The sequence below is a fragment of the Dreissena polymorpha genome, chromosome 13 (genome assembly GCF_020536995.1).
Source record: "Dreissena polymorpha isolate Duluth1 chromosome 13, UMN_Dpol_1.0, whole genome shotgun sequence".
Classification (NCBI taxonomy): domain Eukaryota; kingdom Metazoa; phylum Mollusca; class Bivalvia; order Myida; family Dreissenidae; genus Dreissena; species Dreissena polymorpha.
In genome coordinates, this window is record NC_068367.1 from 54,616,980 (window position 1) to 54,643,434 (window position 26,455).

The 26,455-nt window shown below is 34.9% G+C and overlaps 1 protein-coding gene and 1 long non-coding RNA gene across 9 annotated transcripts; one reads left to right on the plus strand and one right to left on the minus strand.

The window, feature by feature from the left end:
• Nucleotides 1–2,943: 2,943 nt before the first annotated feature.
• Nucleotides 2,944–21,445, minus strand: LOC127855815 (hydroxyacylglutathione hydrolase, mitochondrial-like). Of its 8 annotated transcripts, none has more exons than XR_008037754.1 (9): nucleotides 21,365–21,445; nucleotides 20,470–20,618; nucleotides 19,243–19,425; nucleotides 18,005–18,107; nucleotides 15,579–15,682; nucleotides 13,796–13,897; nucleotides 13,241–13,320; nucleotides 5,714–6,169; nucleotides 2,944–5,423 (listed from the first exon to the last, which is right to left on the minus strand). XR_008037754.1 is itself a non-coding variant. In XM_052391635.1 (9 exons), the coding sequence occupies exons 1-8, from the start codon at nucleotides 21,408–21,410 to the stop codon at nucleotides 6,073–6,075; spliced, it is 864 nt and encodes a 287-aa protein (XP_052247595.1). In that variant the 5' UTR covers nucleotides 21,411–21,445; the 3' UTR covers nucleotides 2,944–4,945; nucleotides 6,069–6,072. The 8 variants fall into 8 exon arrangements, 2 of the variants coding, with proteins under 2 accessions (XP_052247595.1, XP_052247593.1); XR_008037753.1 differs by having other exon boundaries at nucleotides 2,944–5,568; XR_008037757.1 differs by having other exon boundaries at nucleotides 2,944–5,359; nucleotides 5,650–6,169.
• LOC127855824 (uncharacterized) lies at nucleotides 8,490–10,519 on the plus strand. Its single transcript, XR_008037764.1, has 2 exons — nucleotides 8,490–8,967; nucleotides 10,343–10,519. It is a non-coding gene; the product is annotated as an uncharacterized LOC127855824 (long non-coding RNA).
• Nucleotides 21,446–26,455: the final 5,010 nt, after the last annotated feature.

A 26,455-nucleotide genomic window follows, 5' to 3' on the forward strand; every position in this document is an offset into this window, starting at 1 on the left:
CACCACCACCACCACCACCACCACCACCGTTGTTCACAGTGACAAAAAATGTATTCAGACAATGGCTGCTACTACAACTTATAGCCCATATGGGGGGCATGCATGTTTTACAAACAGCCCTTGTTTTCTGGAGCTTTTCAAAGCAAATGTTTACATTTATCAATCGAAAGCATTTAAGGCAAACTTCAAAACATGTCAAAATCTGTGAAAAGGCCCCTTTAAAGTTTTCTGTTCAACATAGTCATTCAAGTTTAGTCATGATATTATGCAGCATTTTTAATAAGCCATAACTCTTTTAAAAATGCATTAGTTGATATTATGTTACTTTTCAAAATCAGTCATTCAATTCTTTTAATTGTAACATGTACACGTTTCAATCAGTCATCATTTTTAAATATTATTATATGATCAATGCTTTGTTTGATGTGATGCTATTGTACATTGATATTTTTGTATCTTGTGATGTTATTTTACGTTCTTTAGTTCAGTTGTTTTAGTTTTGTTTTGCTTTCTTGTAGTTTACTGTTGTCTATGATGATTTATTTTTAATTGTGGTCCCATTGATTATTTATACATATATTAAACTGTATACACATCCTATTGATTTTTCCTATAAATGATCTCAATAGATTGTTATCTTTGATCTCATTAGATTATCTTTGATCTCAATAGATTGTTATCTTTGATCTCAATAGATTGTTATCTTCGCGTTTTATTTGTGTTTCATGTTAAATATTGTGAATAGGTATGATTAGAAATTATCATGTTGTTTATCCATATCTGTTGAATCAGGGCCCTGGTTGAATCTATTGAAGACTTAAAACAAATAATTCACAGTGAAACAATATATAGTTCTCTTAATTAGCTAGCCTGTGGAAGAGACCCACTTATGTGCTGCTAAAAAAGCTTACCTGTTAATAATCCTTTCAAAATCATATTACATAGCAATTGTTATAAATTGAATGACACTACCATTGGTGGATAAAATGGGCCAAGTTAAAATGATTGGTGGGTTTTTACAGTCAAGTGCACACTTTGCTATGTGTATTTCTTCGGCTTTCAATATGTAAAATTCTATATAAAAACACTCAACATAATGACTTTTTTGTATATATATTAGCATATCAACTTTATACTATGTTTCAATCACAGTATTCAAGAACAAGTTTCATGTTTTGACAGTTCAAATGGCGTTTGAGATGCCCCCTAAGTAGGTCACGTGAATTGTGTATCGTGTTATTTCTTCAAATTTGACCCAGCATTTGTAAAAAATATTGAAAGATATGTACATTTCCAGATAGGAAATTCATTTCTGCCTTTAATAAGACCGAGTTCATGAAAAATGCTACACAATTGATAAAGACATGGCTGTTCAAATCGATGCACCCTATTATCGGGTCATTTTGAGTTGAATACCTTGTTATATATATATATATATATATATATATATATATATATACATATATATATGCGTGAACAACCAGTTACACAGACATACAAACAGACATACATATTCCTATTGGAGACTTCGGCGTGTGCGCCTAGCTACGATGCAGAATGAACCAGACATACTGTGAAATCCCCATCCCCAAATAAAGGATGGTTCATTCACAGTTATATACCCCACACTTTCACCGCAACTCATCTTCCAATGTTGGAACAGTTTTACATACACAGAAGGGACAGTTACATGAACATTTATTCACAAACATGAAACCATAGTTGTATTTGGGCAGGATCCGATCAGGATTCATAACTACCCTAACACTATGTTAGATACACAGCGGAAATACGTTGGATCTAGAAGATACAGTGAAATTATGAGTATGTTTGTGTTTCAAGGGAGAAAATTATATTTCACAACAACGTAATGTTGCCGTTTTTACGGGATCTATTAATAGATACTCATTCACAGTCAATTATTATATATATGGAGAAAGATATGCGTGAACAACCAAATACACAGACATACAAACAGACATACATATTCCTATTGGAGACTTCGGCGTGTGCGCCTAGCTACGATGCAGAATGAAGCAGACATACTGTGAACTCCCCATCCCCAAATAAAGGATGGTTCATTCACAGTTATATACCCCACACTTCCACCGCAACACATCTTCCAATGTTGGAACAGTTTTACATACATTATATATATATATATATATATATATATATATATATATATATATATATATATATATATATATATTTATATATATATATATATATATATATATATATTTATATATATATATATATATATATATATATTTGATAGTGAAATTCTTTTTTCTCAGAGAAAATGATTTTTCATTATAATTTGATTATTTTTCATTCAAAATGATGTTTTTAGTATTTAATATCATAGCCACACGCTAAGCACCTGTGGTTAAATAACAGGAAGAACTCTTAACTGTACGTATTGTATGTACTCATAAAAGCTCAGGTTTTCATTAGATTTCACCACCCATTTTGGTGACCCAGATTCAAATTTGGCATACTGGTATATATTGCCAAAATTAAGACTCTTGCCAAGTTACATCAATTTGAGTCTTAAATGTGGCCTCTAGAGTGATGACAGAGTTTTTCTAAAATTTGACCTGGTGCCAAGTTTTAGGGCACATGAGAACCAGATTAAAACTCGGCCTAGAAAATTGGTTCTAGAGAGAAAACGAGATAAAAATTGCCAACTCTCACCGCATGATGCCCGACATAGAGAAATCACTTTGTGCCCAAGTGTGCTAAAAATAGTAAACTTATAAAAGCATGCGAACAAATCAACGCCATCAGAAGAGTTCAATCCATGAAATGTTGAGAAGCATTTGTTGTACACACACGGGTCTTATTGACCAGTGTTAACCTCACACCAAGCATGACGGTTAAGTACTACTATATTGCATCATTAACACTGCAGGGACAAAGTAAACATGGACAACACAATGAATGTATCTATCATGTATGACATACCCTACACATATTGTTAAACAAAAAGTTTGAGTAACTGTACAAACTTCAAATACCGTCATAAAACATTCAATCCTCAAGGCTAAGACCAAAATTAAACAAAAAAAAGTACTTGCAATCCTTGATAATACATGTATCAAACAACAAGGCCATTGATGCAAAGCATAAAATGGGCGCCATTTAACAGTTAATATTTGAACAAAAGTAAAAAAATACAAGGCATTAATTAAACACTAATGTAACTAGACTAAGTTTCCATTAATCATTTACAAGATAATTAACATATCACTGTTCGTTATGTCATGTTAATTTCTTTGATCTAGTAAGAACAATCTATGTGTTTGCATTTAAGCATGAATTTAAAACCATACAAATGAAAGAAGTTATTTAAATTTAGTCCTTTGGTAATAATTCTAAATAATCTGCGCTGTCCTCAAACAAACAATAGTAACATACCAATTCAACCCAGACCTTTCTTTGGCTTAATCAAATTATCAAAATAAAATTTTGATTTCAAAGATTTATTTAAATAAGGGCTAATTTACTGTATTTAAGACCAATCAAACTGGAAAACAAAAAGGAACTTAATGTTTAAAAACATAAAATTGAATTAAGTACACAACTAAAACCTATAATAACAAACAACAAATATATCTGTAAATAAAACTCATTATTTGTATGCTGTGATTCTTTCTATGCCAATATTATATGCTAATATTGTTTGTTTATTTTATTTACACATAAAGCTGATTTTGAAGTAAAAAATTAGGTAATAAAATGCGAACCTATCCAAAATATACAAATGTGGCACTTTCAAGTAAGATGTATTTTTTTTTTTTTACAAGATTTAGTTCTGATTAGTAATTGTAAGACATTTTATCATAAAATGCTAAAAAAATAGAAATTCTTTTCAATCTTTTTTAATTTGGAAAGAGTTAAAAATGTGTGTTCATCACATTTGAAACAAGAAACCGTCGGAGACGGGTGATGCTCGACAAAGGTTTTTTTGTCACAATATTGCACTATTTATTCAGATAAAAGGAAACGTCTTGAGGGGCATAACTTTGGACAAAATAATACGATGGATAGTTTAGCAACTAACAAATTTCAAAGGGCTATAACTCTCTAAATAAATCATCTAACCAGATCCCACAAATAACATGCGCATCTCCTCAAGGTAGCTAAGCTTCCCATGAAGCTTCATTGAATTCCAGTCAGTAGTTGGGGAGAAATAGCCCAGACAAAAATTGCACTATATGTACAGTTTATAGAAAATTTCAAAGGGCCATAACTCTGTGAAAAAACATCCGACCATAACCGGCTGATAATATGCACATTTCCTGTTGGTAGTGAAGCTTCCCATAAAGTTTCATTGAATTCCCGTAATAAGTTGCTGAGAAATAGCTCGGACAAGAATTGCACTATATGTACAATGGAAAATTTCAAGTGGCCATAACTCTGTGAAAAATCATCCGACGAGAACCGGCTAATAATATGCACATCTCCTCTTGGTAGTGAAGCTTCCCATAAAGTTTCATTGAATTCCAGTCATAAGTTGCTGAGAAATAGCCAGGACAAGAATTGCACTATATGTACAGTTAATGGAGAATTTCCAAGGGCCATAACTCTGTGAAAAATCATCCGACCAGAACTGGCTGATAAAAGGCACATCTCCTTTCAGTAGTAAAGCTTCCCATAAAGTTTAATTGAATTCCGGTCATTAATTGCTGAGAAATAGCCCGGACAAAAAATTGTTCACGGACGGACGGACACACGGACAGACGAAGCGGCGACTATATGCTCCCCCCCCAAATTTTTTTGGGGGAGCATAAAAAGTTCTGTGTTATTTACAATTTCAATTTAAAACAAGGGCTGTTTGTAAAACATGCATGCCCCCCATATGGGCTGTCAGTTGCAGTGGCAGCCATTGTGTGAATCCGTTTTCTGTCACTGTGACCTTGAGCTTTGACCTAGTGACCTGAAAATCAATAAGAGTCATCTGCCAGTTATGATCAATGTACCTATGAAGTTTCATTATCCTAGGCCTAATTATTCTTGAGTTATCATCCGGAAACCATTTTACTGGTTCAAGTCACTGTGACCTTGACCTTTGACCTAGTGACCTGAAAATTAATACGGGTCATCTGCCAGTCATGATCAATGAACCTATGAATTTTCATGATCCTAGGCGTAAGCATTCTTGAGCTATCATCCGGAAACCATTTTACTATTTAGAGTCACTGTGACCTTGACCTTTGACCTAGAGACCTGAAAATCAATAGGGGTCATCTGCGAGTCATGATCAATGTACCTATGAAGTTTTATGATCCTAGGCGTAAGCGTTCTTGAGTTATCATCCGGAAACCATTTTACTGGTTCGAGTCACCGTGACCTTGACCTTTGACCTAGTGACCTGAAAATCAATAGGGGTCATCTGCGAGTCATGATCAATGTACCTATGAAGTTTCACGATCCTAGGCGCAAGCGTTCTTGAGTTATCATCCGGAAACCATTTAACTGGTTCGAGTCACCATGACCTTGACCTTTGACCTAGTGACCTGAAAATCAATAGGGGTCATCTGCGAGTCATGATCAATGTACCTATGAAGTTTCATGATCCTTGGCGTAAGCGTTCTTGAGTTATCATCCGGAAACCATTTTACTGGTTCGAGTCACTGTGACCTTGACCTTTGACCTAGTGACCTGAAAATTAATAGGGGTCATCTGCGAGTCATGATCAATGTACCTATGAAGTTTCATGATCCTAGGCGTAAGCGTTCTTGAGTAATCATCCAGAAACCATCTGGTGGACGAACCGACGGACCGACCAACCGACATGAGCAAAACAATGTACCCCCTCTTCTTCGAAAGGGGGCATAAATATCAAAAAATGAAGTGGAACTTATAATGGTTACTCTTAGTCTATAATTATACTGAATTTTATACCTTCTAATTTATCTATAAAATATGATAAAGTATACTTTTAAGGAAAGAGAAGGTTAATTAACATTTTTTCACACAAAAAGCAAGAATAACGATCACCAAATATCTCTTCATTTGCACATATCACTTTATTTCGCAAGGTTGCACAGTTAAGAAACCTTGTCACTTTGCTTTGAAAGTGTCCTTTTCTAGTCGTAATAGCCTCATAACTTCAATGGGATCTGTTGCCCCACCCACATGTTTGTGCACGCTGCCTTCTCTGAAAAATACAAGAACACTAAAATATTTCAATCAAGGGAAAATCTGAGCGATTGTAAATTGCATACTTGTAGATAAAAACAGGCAGAACATACAGCTTTCAAAAACCCCTGCAATGTATTGCTACATGCCCACATTTCTTTGTTCTTTAACATGAAATATTTCGCTTAAAATAATTGTTTCTTTTCCGCAGTTATGTCTGCTTCTACCAAAGAAATTTCCGGTATATTTTACTGGCATTAATTCACAAATGTGAGTTCATTATTTTATCATAATTGCACATCAAGAAACACTGTAAAATCAATTTTACTTGTGGGACATTAATATACTTTGTTTTTGTGGGATGACCTATCAACAAATTTAACACAAACACAAAGGAAAATCACTGATGCAAATTTCTCTTTTTTTTGTCCAAAGTCAAAAATGCAAAAATTTATGTCTCTGCGAATAAATTCATTTGTTAAAAAAAATAAAAAAAAAAATCATGCCAACAAATGTAAATGACTTTAAAGTGCACACTATCTTGTTTACCAATATTTTGAAGGATGACATACCAGTAGTATTGGGAGATATTTGCCCTATTTTGCTTATTAGTTGCACTAATCAACCTTTATGGGGGCCTTCATTTATCATGTTTATTCCATCATTTGTAAAGACATGAAAGTGAAAATTAACAGATTATCCACATTATCCATCCATACTGCTTTTTGTAAAAGAACATGACTCAAGAAGTAACGAAGGGGTTTAATGGATACCTTTTCATAACGTCATAAATGGCTTGAAGAGGATATGTAGAAAACAAAGATCATATCTCTTCCTTAAATATTAAAGGACCATAACTCTTCCTTAAATATTAAAGGGCCATAACTGTTCCTTAATAATTAAAGGTCCATAACTCTTCCTTAAATATTAAAGGCCATAACTCTTCCGTCAATATAAAAGCGCAATAACTGTTCCTTAAACATTTAAGGACCATAACTTTTCCTTAAATGTTAAACAGCCATAACTCTTCCTTAAAAGTTAAAGGGCCTTAACTTTTCCTTGACTATTAAAGGACCGTAACTCTTCCTTCAATATTAAAGTGCCATAACTCTTCTTTAAATATTACAGGTCCATAATTCTTCCTTAAATATTTAAGGGCCAAAGCTCTTCCTTTAATATTAAAGGGCCAGAGCTCTTCCTTAAATATTAAAAGGGTCATAACGCTTCCTTTAATATTAAAGGGCCAGAGCTCTTCCTTAAATATTAAAAGGACAATAACTATTTCTATAATATTAAAGGGCCATAACCATTTCTTTTATATAAGAAGATCATTATTCTTCCTTAAATATAAAAGGGCCATAACTCTTTCTTACATATTAAGGGACAATAACTCTTCCTTAAATATCCAGGACCATAACTCTTTCTTAAATATTAAAGGACCACAACTCTTTCTAAAATATTTAATATAAAAATATTTAAATAAATAAAAAATAAAAAAAAATAAAAAAAATGACAAGAGGGCCTGAAAGGCCCAAAGTCGCTCACCTGAGATAACAAGATATTATTGGGACAAATCTTCTGACCAAGTTTCACGAAGATCGGAAAATAAATGTGGCCTCTAGAGTGTTAACAAGGTTTAACAATAGCCATATAAGGAAAAATGCCCCGCCCCCTGGCAGCAATGTTTTTCAACCAACCGGCATCATTTTTGAACTCATCCAAGATATTATCGGGATGAATCTTCTGACCAATTTTCATGAAGATTGGACAGTCAATGAGGCCTCTAGAGTGTTAACAAGATTTTACTATAGCCATATAAGGAAAAATGCCCCACCCCTCGGAAGCCTTTTTTTCAAGCAAACATAATTATTTTCGAGTCCATCCAAGTTATCATTGAGACCAATCTTCTGACCAAATTTCATGAAGATTGGACAATAAATGTGGCCTCTAGAGTGTTAACAAGGTTTTACTATAGCCATATATAGCCATATAAGGAATATTGCCCCGCCTCTGGTGGCCATGTTTTTAGAGCAACCAAAACCATTTTAAAAGTCATCCAAGATATCATTGGGACAAATCTTCTGACCAAGTTTCATGATGATCGGAAAATAAATGTGACCTCTAGAGTGTTTACAAGGTTTTACTATAGCCATATAAGGAAAATAGCCCCGCCCCTGTGGTGGCTATGTTTTTCAACCAACCCGCATCATTTTTGTCTCGTCCAAGATATCATTGGGACGAATCTTCTGACCAAGTTTCATTAAGATTGGACTTTAAATGTGGCCTCTAGAGTATTAACAAGATTTTAATATTGCCTTATAAAGCCATATAAGGAAGAATGCCCCGCCCCTTGGCGGCCATGTTATTCAAGCAAACATAACCATTTTCGAACTCATCCAAGATATCATTAAGACAAATCTTCTGACCATATTTCATCAAGATTGGACAATAAATGTGGCCTCTAGAGTGTTAACAAGGTTTTACTATAGCCATATAAGGAAAAATGCCCCGCCCCCTGGCGGCCACGTTTTTCAACCAATCGGCATCATTTTCAAACTCGTCCAAGATATTATTGGGATGAATCTTCTGACCAAGTTTCATTAAGATTGGACAATAAATGTGGCCTCTAGAGTGTAAACAAGATTTTACTATAGCCATATATAGCCATATAAGGAAAAATGCCCCGCCCCTTGGCAGCCATGTTTTACACGCAAAGGTTACCATTTTTTAACTCATCAAAGATATCAGTGGGACAAATCTTCTGAGCAAGTTTCATGAAGATCGGAAAATAAATGTGGCCTCTAGAGTGTTAACAAGGTTTTACTATAGCCTTATGAGGCAAAATGCCCCGCCCACTGGCGGCCATGTTTTTTAACCAACCGGAATCATTTTCGAACTCCTTCAAGATATTATTGGGATGAATCTTCTGACCAAGTTTCTTGAAGATCAGACAATAAATGTGGCCTCTAGAGTGTTAACAAGATTTAACTATAGCCATATTTATCCATACAAGGAAAAATGCCCCGCCCCTTGGCAGCCATGTTTTTCAAGCAAACGTAACCATTTTCAAACTCATGCAAGATATCATTAAAACCAATCTTCTGACCACATTTCATGAAGATTGGACAATAAATGTGGCCTCTAGAGAGTGAACAAGGCAAATGTTGACGTCGCACAACAGACAACGCACGACGGACGACGGACAAAAGGCAATCACAAAAGCTCACCATGAGCACATTGTGCTCAGGTGAGCTAAAAACATAAAAAATAAAAATAAAAAAATAAACAAGAGGGCCTGAAAGGCCTAAAGTCGCTCACCTGAGATATCAAGATATTATTGGGAAAAATCTTCTGACCAAGAGTGTTAACAAGGTTTTACTATAGCCATATAAGAAAAAATGCCCCGCCCCCTGGCAGCCATGTTTTTCAACCAACCGGCATCATTTTTAAACTCATCCAAGATATTATTGGGATGAATCTTCTGACCAAGTTTCATGAAGATCGGACAGTAAATGTGGCCTCTAGAGTGTTAACAAGATTTTACTATAGCCATATAATGAAAAATGCCCCGCCCCTTGGAAGCCATTTTTTTCGAGCAAACATAAAAAATTTTGAACTCATCCAAGATATCATTGAGACCAATCTTCTGACCAAATTTCATCAAGATTGGACAATAAATGTGGCCTCTAGAGTGTTAACAAGGTTTAACTATAGCCATATAAGGAAAAATGCCCCGCCCCTGGTGGCCATGTTTTTTAAGCAACCAAACCATTTTTAAACTCATCCAAGGTATCATTGGGAAAAATCTTCCGACCAAGTTTCATGATGCTCGGAAAATAAATGTGACCTCTAGAGTGTTAACAAGGTTTTACTATAGCCATATAAGGAAAATAGCCCCGCCCCTGTGGTGGCCATGTTTTTCAATCAACCGGCATCATTTTTGAACTCGTCCAAGATATTATTGGGATGAATCTTCTGACTGAGTTTCATGAAGATCGGACTATAAATGTGGCCTCTAGAGTGTTAACAAGATTTTAAGCCATATAAGGAAAAATGCCCCGCCCCTTGGCGGCAATGTTATTCAAGCAAACGTAACCATTTTCGAACTCGTCCAAGATATCATTAAGACAAATCTTCTGACCAAATTTCATCAAGATTGGACAATAAATGTGGCCTCTAGAGGGTTAACAAGGTTTTACTATAGCCATATAAGGAAAAATGCCCCGCCCCCTGGCGGCCATGTTTTTCAACCAACCGGCATCATTTTCCAACTCGTCCAAGATATTATTGAGATGAATCTTCTGACCAAGTTTCATTAAGATTGGACAATAAATGTGGCCTCTAGAGTGTTAACAAGATTTTACTATAGCCATATATAGCCATATAAGAAAAAATGCCCCGCCCCTTGGCAGCCATTTTTTTACAAGCAAAGGTTACCCTTTTTTAAATCATCAAAGATATCAGTGGGACAAATCTTCTGAGCAAGTTTCATGAAGATCGGAAAATAAATGTGGCCTCTAGAGTGTTAACAAGGTTTTACTATAGCCATATAAGGAAAAATGCCCCGCCCCCTGGCGGCCATGTTTTTCAACCAACCGGCATCATTTTCGAACTCCTCCAAGATATTTTTGGGATGAATCTTCTGACCAAGTTTCATGAAGATCAGACAATAAATGTGGCCTCTAAAGTGTTAACAAAATTTTACTATAGCCATAAATAGCAATACAATGTATAAGGAAAAATGCCCCGCCCCTTGGCAGCCATGTTTTTCAAGCAAACTTAACCATTTTCGAACTCATCCAAGATATCAATGAAACCAATCTTCTGACTAAATTTCATGAAGATTGGACAATAAATGTGGCCTCTAGAGAGTGAACAAGGCAAATGTTGACGTTGCACAACGGACAACGCAAGACAGACAAAAGGCGATCACAAAAGCTCACCATGAGCACGTTGTGCTCAGGTGAGCTAAAAAATAAATAAATAAATAAAGGACCATAACTATTTGTTTAATATTAAAAGACCTCAACTCTTTTTGAAATATTTAACCTCCATAACTCTTTCTAAATATTATAAGAGGCCAGTTAATCTGTCCTAAATACTACAATAACTTCCCATGGATTATTTTTCTGATGCACATCATATTCTACAGCTTTTTGTCAATATTAATTGTTTTATTATATGTCTAGCTATATATAAGTAATCTTTTACTAACATTATACTTGCACACGCTTTTTGATAAACAAATTAAATGAGCACCAACCGTTATTTGAAAAATTATGTCATTAACATAATGTCCATTTATGTTTGCTGTCTTCTTTTGAAAGAAAAAAGTTATTCATATAGTCAAGTAATAGGAATCAATTACAGCTGTTTTTATACAAAAAATATTATACTGGGAAAATCAGATTTTCAAGCATATTAAATACGTTGTCGTTCACAGAATATTGTCTCAATCAACGAATTGGGTTCATTTATAGATTAGCATCATACATGTATAATAATACAAATATTAACAAGAGATGTGTTTGTCAGAAACACAATGCCCCTACTGCAGCGCTTTGAAGCCATATATTTGACCTTTGACCTTGAAGGATGACCTTGACCTTTCTCCACTCAAAATGTGCAGCTATATGAGATTCACATGCATGCAAAATATCAAGTTACTATCTTCAATATTGCAAAAGTTATGACCACGGTTAAAGTTTTGGAACAGACACACACATACAATGACAGACAGACAGGCCAAAAACAATAAACCCCCGATCATTCGATCTGGGGGCATAAACACAATTATATAGTCCTCTGACAGTAAGGGATGATAATATGCTTCAAAACACATTTCTTAACCATTAGTTACTTACATTGACAATATCTGTTTCCTATTGGAGATGCCGTGACTATGTAAACAAGAGGGCCAAGATGAGAGGAGTCGGTTCATTCAATCTTTACCAAACGTCAAACTTGACCTAGATATTGTCCAGACAAACATCCTGGTCAAGTTTCATCATTATTGAACCAAAACTCTGGCATATGGAGTGTTTTTGTTTTTGTAAGATTTGACCTAGTGACCTATATTTTGAGTTGATCCCCCTTACCAAACATCAAACTTTGCTTACAAAAATAAATATTATGACCAAGATTCATAAAATCTGAAACAAAATTGTGACCTCTAGTGTGTTTACAAGGATTTTGTATAATATAATAAAAATTTGGACAATCTAAGGGCAATAATTATGGCATTAATTATGTGATATATATATATAAACCAATCTTTTCACCAAGTTTCATGATGATTGGGCAAAAAATGTGACTACTAGAGTGTTCACAAGCTTTTTTTACTATGTATAAATATAAGAAAACTGCCCCCCCCCCGGCAGCCATGTTATTCAACTGAAAGGAATCATTTTTGAACTCAACTCTCATATGAAGAGAAACAAATGTTCTGACCAAATTTCATGAAAATTGGGCCAAAAATGTGACTTCTAGAGTGTTCACATGTTTTCACTATATACATATAGAAAAAAATGCCTGCTCACTGGCGGCCATGTTTTTTCACCGATCTGGACCATTTTCGAACTCATCCGAGAAATCAATAAAACCAATGTTTTGACCATCTTTCATGATGATTGGGCAAAAATTGTGACTTCTAGAGTGTTTACAAGGTTTCTCTATAGCCAAATAAGGAAAACTGCCCCGCCCACTGGCGGCCATGTTTTTTAACGAACCGGAACCACTTTTGAACTCAACCAACATATCATTAAGACAAACATTTTGACAAAGTTACATGAAGATTGGGCATGAAATGTGACTTCTACAGTGTTAACAAGTTTTTTTCTTTTTTTGACCTAGTGACCTAGTTTTTGACCCGGCACGACCCGGTTTCGAACTCGACCGAGATTTCATTGGGAGGAAGCTTCTGACCAAGTTTCATGAAGATCGGACATTAATTGTGGCCTCTAGAGTGTTTACGAACAAATAAGGAAGGACGGACGGACGACGGACAAAGACCGGTCACAAAAGCTCACCTGAGCAATCAGTTGAGCTAAAAATGTTACAAAATACTGAAAATGATTCATTATGTACTTACTGGACCCTCATAAATGGGTTAATTTTCTTCTCTTCCTCAATAGTTGATGGTATCGTAGGAACATTGGATTCTCTTAGTTTCTGAAGATCAATACACAGAATTAAAAATTTCAACTGGTAAAAGCAAACATAAAATAACCCTTTCCCACTCAGAAGCAAAGTGAAAATGGCATTGTGCAAACAGCATAAAACCAGAACAGCCTGCGAGTAACTCGCAGTCTGTTCAGGTTTGATGCTGTTTGCTGCTCATCAGTATCAAAGGATTGGAAATGAAGCCTTTAAAACTTGAATCTAGTTAGGAAGGTCTTTCATTAAATTTAACTTTCCAAGGGACTACAAATGAGTCAAAATATGTCTCTAAGTGGGAAAGGGTTAAAATCAAGTATATGTATATCATCAACTTGTTACCATTTTAAGCTAGTTCGAATTGATACATGTGTTAACAATGTTTGTAAGTATATTCATATGCAATGGTAACAAAGTTTGAATGTATGTTCATATGCCACAGAGTAATTTTTTTCTGGTACAAACAATGAATGGTCATGTTAAGCATTACCTTTGCCCATTCCATTTTGTTACGGATATAAGCATTCTCTGGCTCAACATGCTCAGCATATTTCAAGTTCTGTATTGTGTATTCATGTCCACAGAACACCCTCTAAAACAATAAAAGCAAAATGTTTACCGGAGTCACATCTTGCAAGAATGGGTCTTATGCCCTATGCCAACATAGCAAGAGACTAGCCTGCAAAATAGTGCTGTCTGGTCAGGAGTTATGTTGTCCACTAAATGAGTCCCGTTCTGAGAAAACTGGGCATAATGCATGTGCGTAAATTGTCGTCTTAGATAAGCCTGTGCAGTTCGCACAGGCTAACCAGGGACGACACTTTCCGCCTAAATTGGATTTTTGCTAAGAAGAGACTTTATTTTAACCAAAAATGTCATAAAAGCGGAAAGTGTTGTCCCTGATTAGCCTGTGCGGATTGCACAGGCTAATTTGGGAGGACACTTTACGCACATGCATTATGCCGAGTTTTCTCAAAACACGACTCATTTAGTCAAGCAAGGGTTATTGGTCTCATAAGCAGCCATGGTAGGTCATGACCAGACTCTGCCACTGCACAGGCTTGTCTTTAGCTGTGCTGGCTTCATATGGCTTAAGACCCATATAGGCATGACTCTGCTTATAAAATATATCCTATTTTCGTAAATCTGTCAAGCACCCACAAAATCAACATAAAAATATTATCTATACTTAGTTATGTCTTTAAAGACTTTCACATACTAGTACAATAGAATATTGGATAATAAATGTTACATCTCAGCCAATTATTGACAGTTTTCAAACACTGTTGACTTTTAAATTAAAGTGAAGCACCTAAAATGAACATCTAGCCAGATGTAACATAATAGCAACCCCTTTATGTCTCTGTGGACACCATGAAACAACATAAAGTTACTTTATCGAATGCAATCAGTATGAACACATTCGTTGTAAACTTATAAATACGAAATTTATATATTCTGTCCCCTGCTTTGAAACTATTGTATATTGACACAACAATCATTCCTACTTAACCATTACTGTAATAGCTGACACAGTTAATAAACTTATTTTAAAAAGCAAGCAATTTGATATGTAAATATGCTACAGAAAGACTCCCAAACGTTTTTTCTTTCAAGTCTTAAAAAACCTCTTTCTCCTTTTTCCAAACTTCTGCCACTTTAACTCCTACACCTTGCCACTTTATCTCCTACACCTTTCAACTGTCATCCAATAACCTATAACAAATGAAACTCCCATAACATGCACCTGTATATATACCTAGGGAGAAGAACCATATATATAAGACCTTGTCTTTTGTTCCAATTCCTTTGGAACATGTACATATTATCAATGTTGTTTACAAATGTTTGTTTGAAGTTAATATGTTTCAAGGGACCTGTTCACAGTTCGGTAAATTGACAAAATTGTTTTAAGATTTGCAAATTTTCTATATAGTTATGTGATTTGTCAGGAAACAATAATGCTGAACTTTAACATGCTCTAAAATATTCATTTTATGCATCTTTTGACGAATTAAACCCTCCAAAGGTCGTCGGTTCGAGTCCAGGTGAGGATAACTGTTTTTCTTTCTTAAATTGTATTCTTGTTTTATACTGGAGCTCTTTAGTTCCAATGTTTATATTTATCAATTTAAACCAGTAAATGGCAAATTCAAAAGATGCCAAAATATGTTAACAAGTCCCTTTAAACGTAACTCTGTTCATTGTAATTAACAGTCTCAGTTTAATAGTAGTATGGGCAAATCTAGTTTAATTTCAGCATGCAAACATACAGTTTTTGCTGGTAGATTCCCCAGGATTTCAATCAAAGCCTTGTACATCTCTGGGGGAGTTCCCTCAAAGAACCGTCCACAACCAGCACTGAACAATGTATCCCCTGCAAAACACAATAAGGATGCATGAGAGGAAGAAAGATTATGTTTGAAAACATTATACACTACCTAATAGTAGACTACTTAGAGAAAGATATGTAGCAAAATAAAACAGTGTTGCACCATTCTTTATTTAAGAAATAATTTCTGTTTCAGTGTTGGTTATTGCTGTTATAACCAACAGTATTGAGTGTCAACTACCAGGCTGATAGCCTTAGAGGTTTAATAACAAGCATCCGCAAGACAAAGCATTGGTTATTCACGCAATGGCCAACACTAAGCCATAAATTATTTTGATTTTACCACAATTTTTCCTGAATTGCATGATGATGATCTGAATGTTAACCCTTTGCATGCTGGGAAATTTGTCTTCTGCTAAAATGTTGTCTGCTGAATTTCTAAAATTAGCATTTTCTTTATTTTTTTGTTCAAAAAATACTATCAGCATAGCAAACAGTTTGGATCCTGATGAGACGCCACGATCTGTGGCGTCTCATCTGGATCCAAACTGTTTGCAAAGGCCTTCAAAATTCGGTTCCCGCACTGAAAGGGTTAAACTATATCATAATTTGTGAATGCTTATGAAGATAATATGTAGCTGATTTTACTCCTTTTGGTTTCATTTCATCGTGACTCAGAAAGTTACTGGTTCTCTGGTATGCACATAACCATTGAGTAGCTAAATGTTATAAAATTGAAGAGTATTCTCTTTTAGATTGCTATCTCATTTGAACCATGACAAGTTGAGGTTAGTTTTTATTTACACTTTAATTTTGTATGAATAATTCTGGGACAAGTTGTTTTAACCCTAAATGCTTTACATTGACCGTCCAAGCCTGTTTGTTTTTGTAAGTTTGTTGTGTACATGTGTGTTTTGTCTACAACATAATTTTTGTGCCCCTTTTGGACATTAGCTTCAAGCCATAAAAAAGGACAGCTTTGTATGGCCCAAATGCCATTTCATTGGATGATCAAAACTGAGAATTTTTCACCAGCTATAAGGGCAAAACTGTTGTTTTTTTCTGACATCTGACAGACAACAAAGTTGAAGTGTACTGGTATGAAACTCTTACACAGGGATGGAAATTTATAGGGCCACACTAGCCAATGACCTGGAAAGTCTGAGGGGGCAGTGTTTTTTTCTTAGTTTAAAGTCAGGGCTGGTATTTGGCCCCATTTCCAATGGAAACAAATATATGTGTTTTTTTTTAAATTGGGAATTAACAATTCCCAGTTGACGGTTTCCAAAAAAAATAATGTAAATCTCAACATTTAGTGTTTATCTCCAATCCAGCTCTATAAGTTGAATCTTAGTAGATATAATAGTAAAAACATTTTTATTTTCAATTTTGAAGAAAAACAACAGTAACAACACTAATTTCCAAATGTTAGTCAAAATGTGTAGATTTTTCCCAATCCAAAGGGATCGGCCTCATTCCTAAAATGGTGAAAAAAAACATTGGAGGGCCATTAGATTATCTGGAATACACTCACAAGTCTTCTGTACAAGCAATATTAAGAACGAGTGTGGCCAAAATATTAGTTTTGCAACCTTACTCTAACACTGACCTGTGAATACAGCAGTTTCTACTACCTCCCCTGTCATATTGTCATAGCAACAAATATGACCCATACTGACCTGTGAATACAGCTGGTTCTACTCCCTCCCGTCACATAAGAGCAAATATGGCCCGTACTGACCTGTGAATACAGCTGGTATTACTCCCTCCTGTCACATTGTAGCAAATGTGGCCCGTACTGACCTGTGAATACTGCTGGTTCTACTCCCTCCCCTGTCTCATAGTAGCAAATATGGCCCAAACTGACCTGTGCATACAGCTGGTTCTACTACCTCCCGCCACATAGTTGCAAATATGGCCCATACTGACCTATGAATACAGCTGGTTCTACTCCCTCCCGTCACATAGTAACAAATGTTGCCCGTACTGACCTGTGAATTCAGCTGGTTCTACTCCCTCCCCTGTCACATAGTAACAAATGTGGCCCGTACTGACCTGTGATTACTGCTGGTTCTACTCCCTCCCCTGTCACATAGTAGCAAATGTGGCCCGTATTGACCTGTGAATACAGCTGGTTCTACTCCCTCCCCTGTCACATAGTAGCAAATGTGGCCCGTACTGACCTGTGAATACTGCTGGTTCTACTCCCTCCCCTGTCACATAGTAGCAAGTGTGGCCCATACTGACCTGTGAATACAGCTAGTTCTACTCCCTCCCCTGCAGCAAATGTGGCCCGTACTGACCTTTGAACACAGCTGGTTCTACTCTCTCCCCTGTCACATAGTAGCAAATATGGCCAATACTGACCTGTGAATACAGCTGGTTCTTCTCCTTCCCCTGTCACATAGTAGCAAATGTGGCCTGTAGTGTGGCAAGGTGTGAACAGACATTGGATGTTCAAGTTACCCAGCTGTAATTACAAAAGTAATTAAACTCTTATTCGTCTGTTATCATTTACAAGACAAAACAAGAGCTGTGTTTGTGAAACACAATTCCCCCTACTGCGCCGCTTTGAAGCCATATATTTAACCTTTGACCTTGAAGGATGACCTTGACCTTTCACCTCTTAAAATGTGCAGCTCCATGAGATACACATGCATGCCAAATATCAAGTTGCTATCTTCAATATTGCAAAAGTTATGACCAAGGTTAAAGTTTGACAGACAGATAGAATGACAGACAGACAGACAGAATGACAGACAGACAGGCCAAAAACAATAAACCCCCCATCATTCGATCCGGGGGCATAAAAACAATATGAAACCACTAAATTTTCATTTTAATAAGCATTTCTCAACACAGGTCGCTCCACTATTCTTTCGCTTTTATAGTATAATGAATGGTTTCTGTAACTTCTGATAAAAGAACCACAAAGACATTTTTGAAGGTGCATCTCTGTGGTAAATGTAGTCTCTTGAGTGGTTACAAGCTTAAAGCTGAAGACACAGGACAGCTGAGGTAACACCTGACATAGACTATAAAAAGTTTGAATGTTTTATTTCAATTGTGGGCATTTCTTTTTCACAAGCCTGCTGCAATAAAGTGTAGTTCTGATTCAAGATATCATCACTAACAATGGATGACCACTTAATTTGATATTATAATTGTCATATTAACAATAACATGTGAAAAAAGTTAGTTACCAGTAATTATGGTTTTTCATTTAGGTTGATACTGTATTTGAATTGAGTCGTATTCAATAATGTCATTTAAATCTTTGCAGGAAATCTAAAAATTAGTCCGGTATAACCTATTTTTATTTTTGGATTTGTCTTTTTTTTTTACAAAACAAACAAAAAACAAGACAAAATATCAGTAGGAGGACTTTAATAAAAATCTTCTTTAAGTGCTAACATTATTTCATGTACATTTTATTCCGTCACATACCATCCATTGTTTCTTCAATACAACAAGACTATTTAAAATTGAGATATTTTAACAACAAGATGTTGTGTATCTACTCAATTTTGTAAAGTGCTTTGTGTATTGTATAAGGAGACATCGATAAAAGCTTACAAAGAGCTAGCAAGAGAATGTCAATATACTGTCAGTTGCCTGTTGTGCCCCACTTTCTCAGTGAGGGCCCCTATGCGGTCGTCACCGCCGTACACAGGCAGTGGCCCAGTCTTCTTGATAAGCTCCACATTACCGCCAGCGTGGTCCCAGTGATGATGGGTCGTCAGAACGCAGCTCAAGGTCACCTGCTCTTCCTCTACAGCTTTGAGCAGCTGGATAGGACACAATTTTTATAATTATTTGAGCAGCCACTTACAGTGAAAACTGGGCTTAATGCATGTGTGTAAAACGTCCCAGATTAGCATGTGCAGTCCTGACAAGCTAATCTGGTAAGAGACTTTCTGCCTGAAATAGATTTTTGTTTAGAAGAGGCTTCCTTTAAACCAAACATACCATAAAAGCAGAAAGTGCCCCCCCCCCCTTATTAGCCTGTTCAGACTGTACAGGCTTATCTGGGATGAAACTTAGTGCACATGCATTAAGTCAAGTATTCCCAAAAGGAGGCTTAATTGTTAATGTAAATATTGATCAAATTTTTACTGGCGTTTTTATAGAGGGTTGTTTTGTGTTCAATAAAACCTTTGCAAATGTTAATGGTTTCGTAACAATGTGTTGCACGCAAAGCATGTGTGTCTACTCCAAAGGTAAAGGTAATACTTGTCAATGTCGTAGGTCAAAGGATGTAGATGTATCGTCATGATACAGCTTTTGCAGTCAGCTTATTTAAATGAACAAGGGTAACCTCTGTGAGAGGACTCTTGTGAATACATCTAAGTGTTCAGATTACAAATATTCAAGGTCAAACTCATCTCTCAATATATAAAAATGAAATGCTTTCTTGACAACGATGGCAGAAAACAAAACAAATTAAATAACGGGTACCTAGTAAAACTTCAGAAACCATCTCCATAATTTTGTTTTAAATTATAACTTTTAAAATTCAATTGAAAGCTTTCTAGCATGTATGTCGGTATTTAGCTAGCATTATTGTATATTGTTAATCAAAGTTATACATTTTGTTGTTGTTGTTGTAGTTTTTGTTATACAACAGTAGTTATGTTTCATGAAAAAAAAATTGAGTCCTCAATATTTTCCATCAAACAAGTAAAACCCTGTTTTTCACCTAATTTTACAGGTCTCCAATTATTATTTTATCAGCAAAATTGTCCTATTACAAAATTATTATATTGCATGAATTTCAGTCCAATCTAAAAAGCAACATTATATTCTTAAATTATAAGACTACACTGCATTACTTTTTCAGGTTCAACAGGATCTACTGCAGCACATGTCTGAGTTGCCTCATCTATGAGGAGGTACATGTAATTATCTTCCAAAGCTGGTACCAAACGTACCCTCATGTTTAGCAGCCGAGTTAATGTACTTCTGAAGTGGTTGTCATAAACTGCAAATTGCCAAATTGGCCAAAGTTTCAATTTAATCTATCTTTAAATACTGCCGGACTCCCCTCGCGGGTATTACTGGCAGGTCGTTTACTTTTAATCTGTAAATCATTATCATGCAAATTTGAAATAAGCAAATTAGGTATTTAGTCTGAAAATAAATAGGCAAAAGACTTAAAAATGATGTTCTAGATATTGCAACTAGTGTTCTAAATAAAGGCCTTATTGAAAATAGGACAAAGTGCAATTATATTAATATAAACAATTGATATTCACAATAGTTGTGCAATATGTTCTACTTAAAGCAATGCATTTATTTAGAATATTAATTCCAATATTAAGAATACCATGCATGTGTAATATGTCATTGAAAAAATCATTATCTCAGACAGAAGTTAGAACTGACATTATTTAATAGTAAGAATTTGCCATCTTCATTCCTGAATTCAAAACAAAATGACATTTTTTATAAATGATGAATGAAGTTTCCCTTGCACAGATACTCAAATTGTATCGTTTAAAAGAGGCAACTTTCTTGGATAATCAAGATCCAAGTTTTGGTTATCGCGTTTACCAAGTATCCGAAACAAAATGAGTCCGGAATATAGTACATTATGTTGTGTGTATAAAAAGAATTAAATTAAAAGGATACAAAGTTTGATTTATGCTTGTGTAAAAGTTAACATAATGATCTGGTCCACTCTTTATCGCAAATGTTCGATCAAATAAGGATATGTTGAGAATTTACCTTTTTGTAAATAAAATTTTGATGTAAACTTGCGAACAAGGGACATCACCACAATTTAAGGTGGGTGGCAGACGTTTTCCCCAAAGACGTTTAATCCCCAGACGTTTCCTCCCTAGACGTTTCACCTCAATTTTGGGGGTGAAACGTTCACATAATATGAAAATGTATAATATGATTATAGGTGCTACCTAATTTACGGGCAAAAGCTTAATTTTAAGTTTTTTTGATAACCATGTATTATTAATAAATATATGGACATGATTGTGTTAAAAATATGATAATTGTTGCAATAATTTAGTAATGCATCCAAAAAAATCAATCTTAAAACGAGTTACATGTTCCAAGCTTGAAGATCTAGCATCTTATATATTTTTTTGTTTTCTAGCCACAGGAATTTATAGCTGGTTCGGTGTCTGTGGTATAGTGGATGGGGTGTCTGCTAACTGGCTTAGTCACTGGGAGGTCTCTGTATTGATCCTTTAAGTGGGAGCATTCTTTAGATAACCCTAAAGACATACTATGGCGTACCATTTGGGTTGAAAGTCAAGAAGACCTACATGTTAAAAAGAGAAACGTACGTCGAAGTACAATAAGTACGTCGACATGAATATAAAATACACTTCAAAGTATATATTTGTACGACAAAGTACAATTTGTACTTCGACATACATGTTTGTACTTCTACATACACATTTTCTGAACAGCCAATCAAAACACTAGTCTCTTGAGCCGCTTTTCCTTCAGATTTATTCATAATAAATGTTTAAAACTTTAGTTGAGGACAAAATGAATAAAAATATCAGAATGGCAAAATAACGTCACATAGAAGTTTCAAGTATTTAATGCATTGAAATAGATTATATACAAATTTGAAGAAGATTCAATTGTTACCTTTTTAAAATTAAAATTGTTCAGCATATTGTGTGTCTGAAATGATCATGCGGGGCGGAGTATCACGACCGTCCAGCGCATTACTGTGTTGGACATTCCCAACGGTAACCAGTTACCAAGCATTAATGGGATAAATAATGTATTATAAACTCCCCGTTGGTTGTATTTTGTGATAACCATAACTTGCATAAGTCAGAGGTTAATTCCGCCACGCCAGGTCAATAAATACGCACAATATCTATGAGTTAGCGGTCGATAGTCGCATAATTTGGTATAAATTAGAATAATAATAATGTTTCATAAATACGCACAATATCTATGAGTAAGCGGTCAATTGTGGCATAATTCGGTATAAATAATAATAATAATGTTCAATGTCAAAAATCTCTAAAAGCAACAGACGTAAGGTGTCTTCTGATTGGCTAACACTCAAGGGTCGGTGAAAATTGTACGTCGAAGTACATTTCTCGATCTACTTAGTAGGTCTTGCAGACTTTCGACGTCATGGTACGTCATATAGACACTAAGTACTGGTCCTACTCAGGAAACAGTTTGTTTCATCAAATGTCTCAATTCAACTTGACAGCTTGCTAAAGCAGTTGCATTTAGCATACAGTACACTGATTTAACATAATCAAAATCATGTGATGTGTCAAATCAATTTTGATTGACAAATTTGACAGGATTTTTGTTTAATCCAATAAGTTTTAGACTGTCAAATAACACACACTACGTATTGAAAGCCATACCTGGAGCTTTCGTCTGTATATCACTGACTTCATCAGAAGAATGATTTCTACTGTTGGGAAACGTTAACACCACTAATTGTCTTCTTATTTATTATCAATGTATAATTATGTGTAACAGCATAACAACATACTTGATTCGCAATTAAAATATTTAATAAATACAGGTATCTTGCAGGTTTCTAATTTTCTTTCGCAAACTATTGTTGAATAGTTAAAATTTTGTCGCCACTAAAAAACTAGCCATTTTGTAGCAATTCTAAAATCACAGTCTAAACTGCATACACTTAGCTCTATAGTTACAATATGAATGCAATTATTAGAATGCATCATGTTATATCATCCATTTTTTTTTATTTAAACATTCAAATAACACATAACACAGTACATATATAAAAAGGTATGTGGTATTGTGTGGAGATACAAAACACTTCACATCATTTATTTGCACATAAAATAATAGTTACAAAATAAGTAAAACTAAAACACAATCATCAACCTACATTTCAAGAATATTTACGTATATGAAATTACTAAGTGGTGTTATTGTATTACCTTTTACAAAATTAACATTGCTGGTTTTGTACTAGCCATAAAACATTTATCATGGATTAACAAGTAACAACCAATTTATTAATTACACAATAGAACGGAAATCATATTAATTACATTATGCATTTACTAAACAAGCTATTTGCTACTGTTTAGAATTACACTATCTTACTAAAAATGATCACAGGTACTTAGTGCTTTTACATACTTGTGGTAAGTTTTGTATTACTAGTTTGACAATTATCGGCAGACACTTGTCGATATACAGACAAAATTTGCATGGGAACTTCCATTTTTTTTCAGCATAATTGCCTTCAAATTGTTAATTTAACAACCCTTTGACATTGTTTGCACATCTGATCTTATTATACAATAGCTGATTTTTGTTTATAGATAGACATATATAGACTTTTCAAAGTTCTATAAAAGTTCACACATGTTCCATCCAAGTAAACAAGCAGAACCAATAAAGATCACCACAGATAATAACTGTGTGTATAGCTTGGAAATTTGATAGATCAGGAATCCCTCCTTTGTTGATTTCTGTAAACCAAAACTGTCAGTTTTGCTGGATAGAATGGCTTGTATGATGCTCAGCTCTTGCCTTCGGCTTTGCAGAACAGCTTCTAAAAACGGAAAACCAACAAATATCTTAAAATTTGATCAATAATGCAGACAATTTATAAATGTCTTGTTTTTTGTTGATTTCGAATCTGGAAGATTTTTTTACGTAAGATTGTAGTACGAAAATCCAACGGTATCGGATTTTGTGGTTTTAGGCCTAAACTAATTATAGTGATATGTAACCTTTCGGGATATCGGTAAAGTGCGAGCAGACGAGGTGTAAATACGTTAAAAATTAAAGCTAAAAGACTAAAAAGTTAGATCGGAATATCTTTAAATTTTGTGAATAAATGTGTTTCTGGTGGATAACAACGACAACTTACCAGAATATTGCTCATAATCACACGTAAAACGTCTCTCTGAGACATTGTGTACACACCGGTCTTACTCACAATAACGAAGTGACGTCACCATCTATGTATAGAATGCTTTCTGAGAGCGAATGAAAATGCGTCACATATTCTGACAAATAAACAGTAGGGTGTCGTTATTGAAATACCGCGAGAATACTGGAAGAATAGAGATGCCAACTATAATGTTTAAAACAAATAATTTTTTAACAAGCGTTTGTGATTTGTCAGGATAATAATAACAATAAGATATCGAAAAGATCAAAGCAAATAAATTCGACAGAAATCTAAGATTCGGCAATATATTTAAGACGGGTTATGTTCGCTTAAATTGTGTTTGGTAAAGACTGTAACTTTATGTAGTGAACCAGTCTTCGGCTTATACTCACTGAAGAAGAGCATTCAGGGGAGATAATTGAGTAATGACTTAATTCTGGAACGGTTGCGAAGAAAAACAAATAATGCGAGAATATTTAGTGCGATTCGCTACACAATTATGATGTCATTGATATAACTTTTCCTGAGGTATGTATTTACATGTGATTTAGCATATGTCAAAGTGTTTTTGATTTGTTCAAGGCCATAAATAGCATCGCGAAAATATATGTCGCGTGGCAAATTTTTTTGAGACGTATCCATATGTGGTATTCTTATGTAATTTTATGTCTAAATTCCCATATGTATGAACGGTCAACGCCCGCTTCGCGGGCTTTTGCCCGTAATATGATTATAGGTGCTACCTAATTTACGGGCAAAAGCTTTTAAAGTTTTTTTGATAACCATGTATTATTAATAAATATATGGACATGATTGTGTTCAAAATATGATAATTGTTGCAATAATTTAGTAATGCATCCAAAAAAATCAATCTTAAAACGAGTTACATGTTCCAAGCTTGAAGATCTAGCATCTTATATATTTATTTTGTTTTCTAGCCACAGGAATTTATAGCTGGTTCGGTGTTTGTGGTATAGTGGATGGGGTGTCTGCTAACTGGCTTAGTCACTGGGAGGTCTCTGTATTGATCCTTTAAGTGGGAGCATTCTTAAGATAACCTTAAAGACATACTATGGCGTACCATTTGGGTTGAAAGTCAAGAAGACCTACACGTTAAAAAGAGAAATGTACGTCGAAGTACAATTTGTACTTCGACATACATGTTTGTACTTCTACGTACACATTTTCTGAACAGCCAATCAAAACACTAGTCTCTTGAGCCGCTTTTCCTTCAGATTTATTCATAATAAATGTTTAAAACTTTAGTTGAGGACAAAATGAATAAAAATATCAGAATGGCAAAATAACGTCACATAGAAGTTTCAAGTATTTAATGCATTTAAATAGATTATATACAAATTTGAAGAAGATTCAATTGTTACCTTTTTAAAATTAAAATTGTTCAGCATATTGTGTGTCTGAAATGATCATGCGGGGCGGAGTATCACGACCGTCCAGCGCATTACTGTGTTGGAAATTCCCAACGGTAACCAGTTACCAAGCATTAATGGGATAAATAATGTATTATAAACTCCCCGTTGGTGGTATTTTGTGATAACCATAACTTGCATAAGTCAGAGGTTAATTCCGCCACGCCAGGTCAATAAATACGCACAATATCTATGAGTTAGCGGTCGATAGTCGCATAATTTGGTATAAATTATAATAATAATAATGTTTCATAAATACGCACAATATCTATGAGTAAGCGGTCGATTGTGGCATAATTCGGTATAAATAATAATAATAATGTTCAATGTCAAAAATCTCTAAAAGCAACAGACGTAAGGTGTCTTCTGATTGGCTAACACTCAAGGGTCGGTGAAAATTGTACGTCGAAGTACATTTCTCGATCTACTTAGTAGGTTTTGCAGACTTTCGACGTCATGGTACGTCATATAGACACTAAGTACTGGTCCTACTCAGGAAAC

Excerpts from the sequence above, each read along its gene's own strand:
- LOC127855815 (XM_052391635.1), bottom strand. The coding sequence starts at position 21,410 with ATGTCCCTTGTTCGCAAGTTTACATCAAAATTTTATTTACAAAAAG. Across the intron at positions 18,108-19,242 it reads GGCACAACAGGCAACTGACA|CTGGGTAACTTGAACATCCA; the intron begins GTATATTGACAT and ends TTGTAATTACAG. Across the intron at positions 15,683-18,004 it reads AGAACCAGCTGTATTCACAG|GGGATACATTGTTCAGTGCT; the intron begins GTCAGTATTGGC and ends TGTGTTTTGCAG.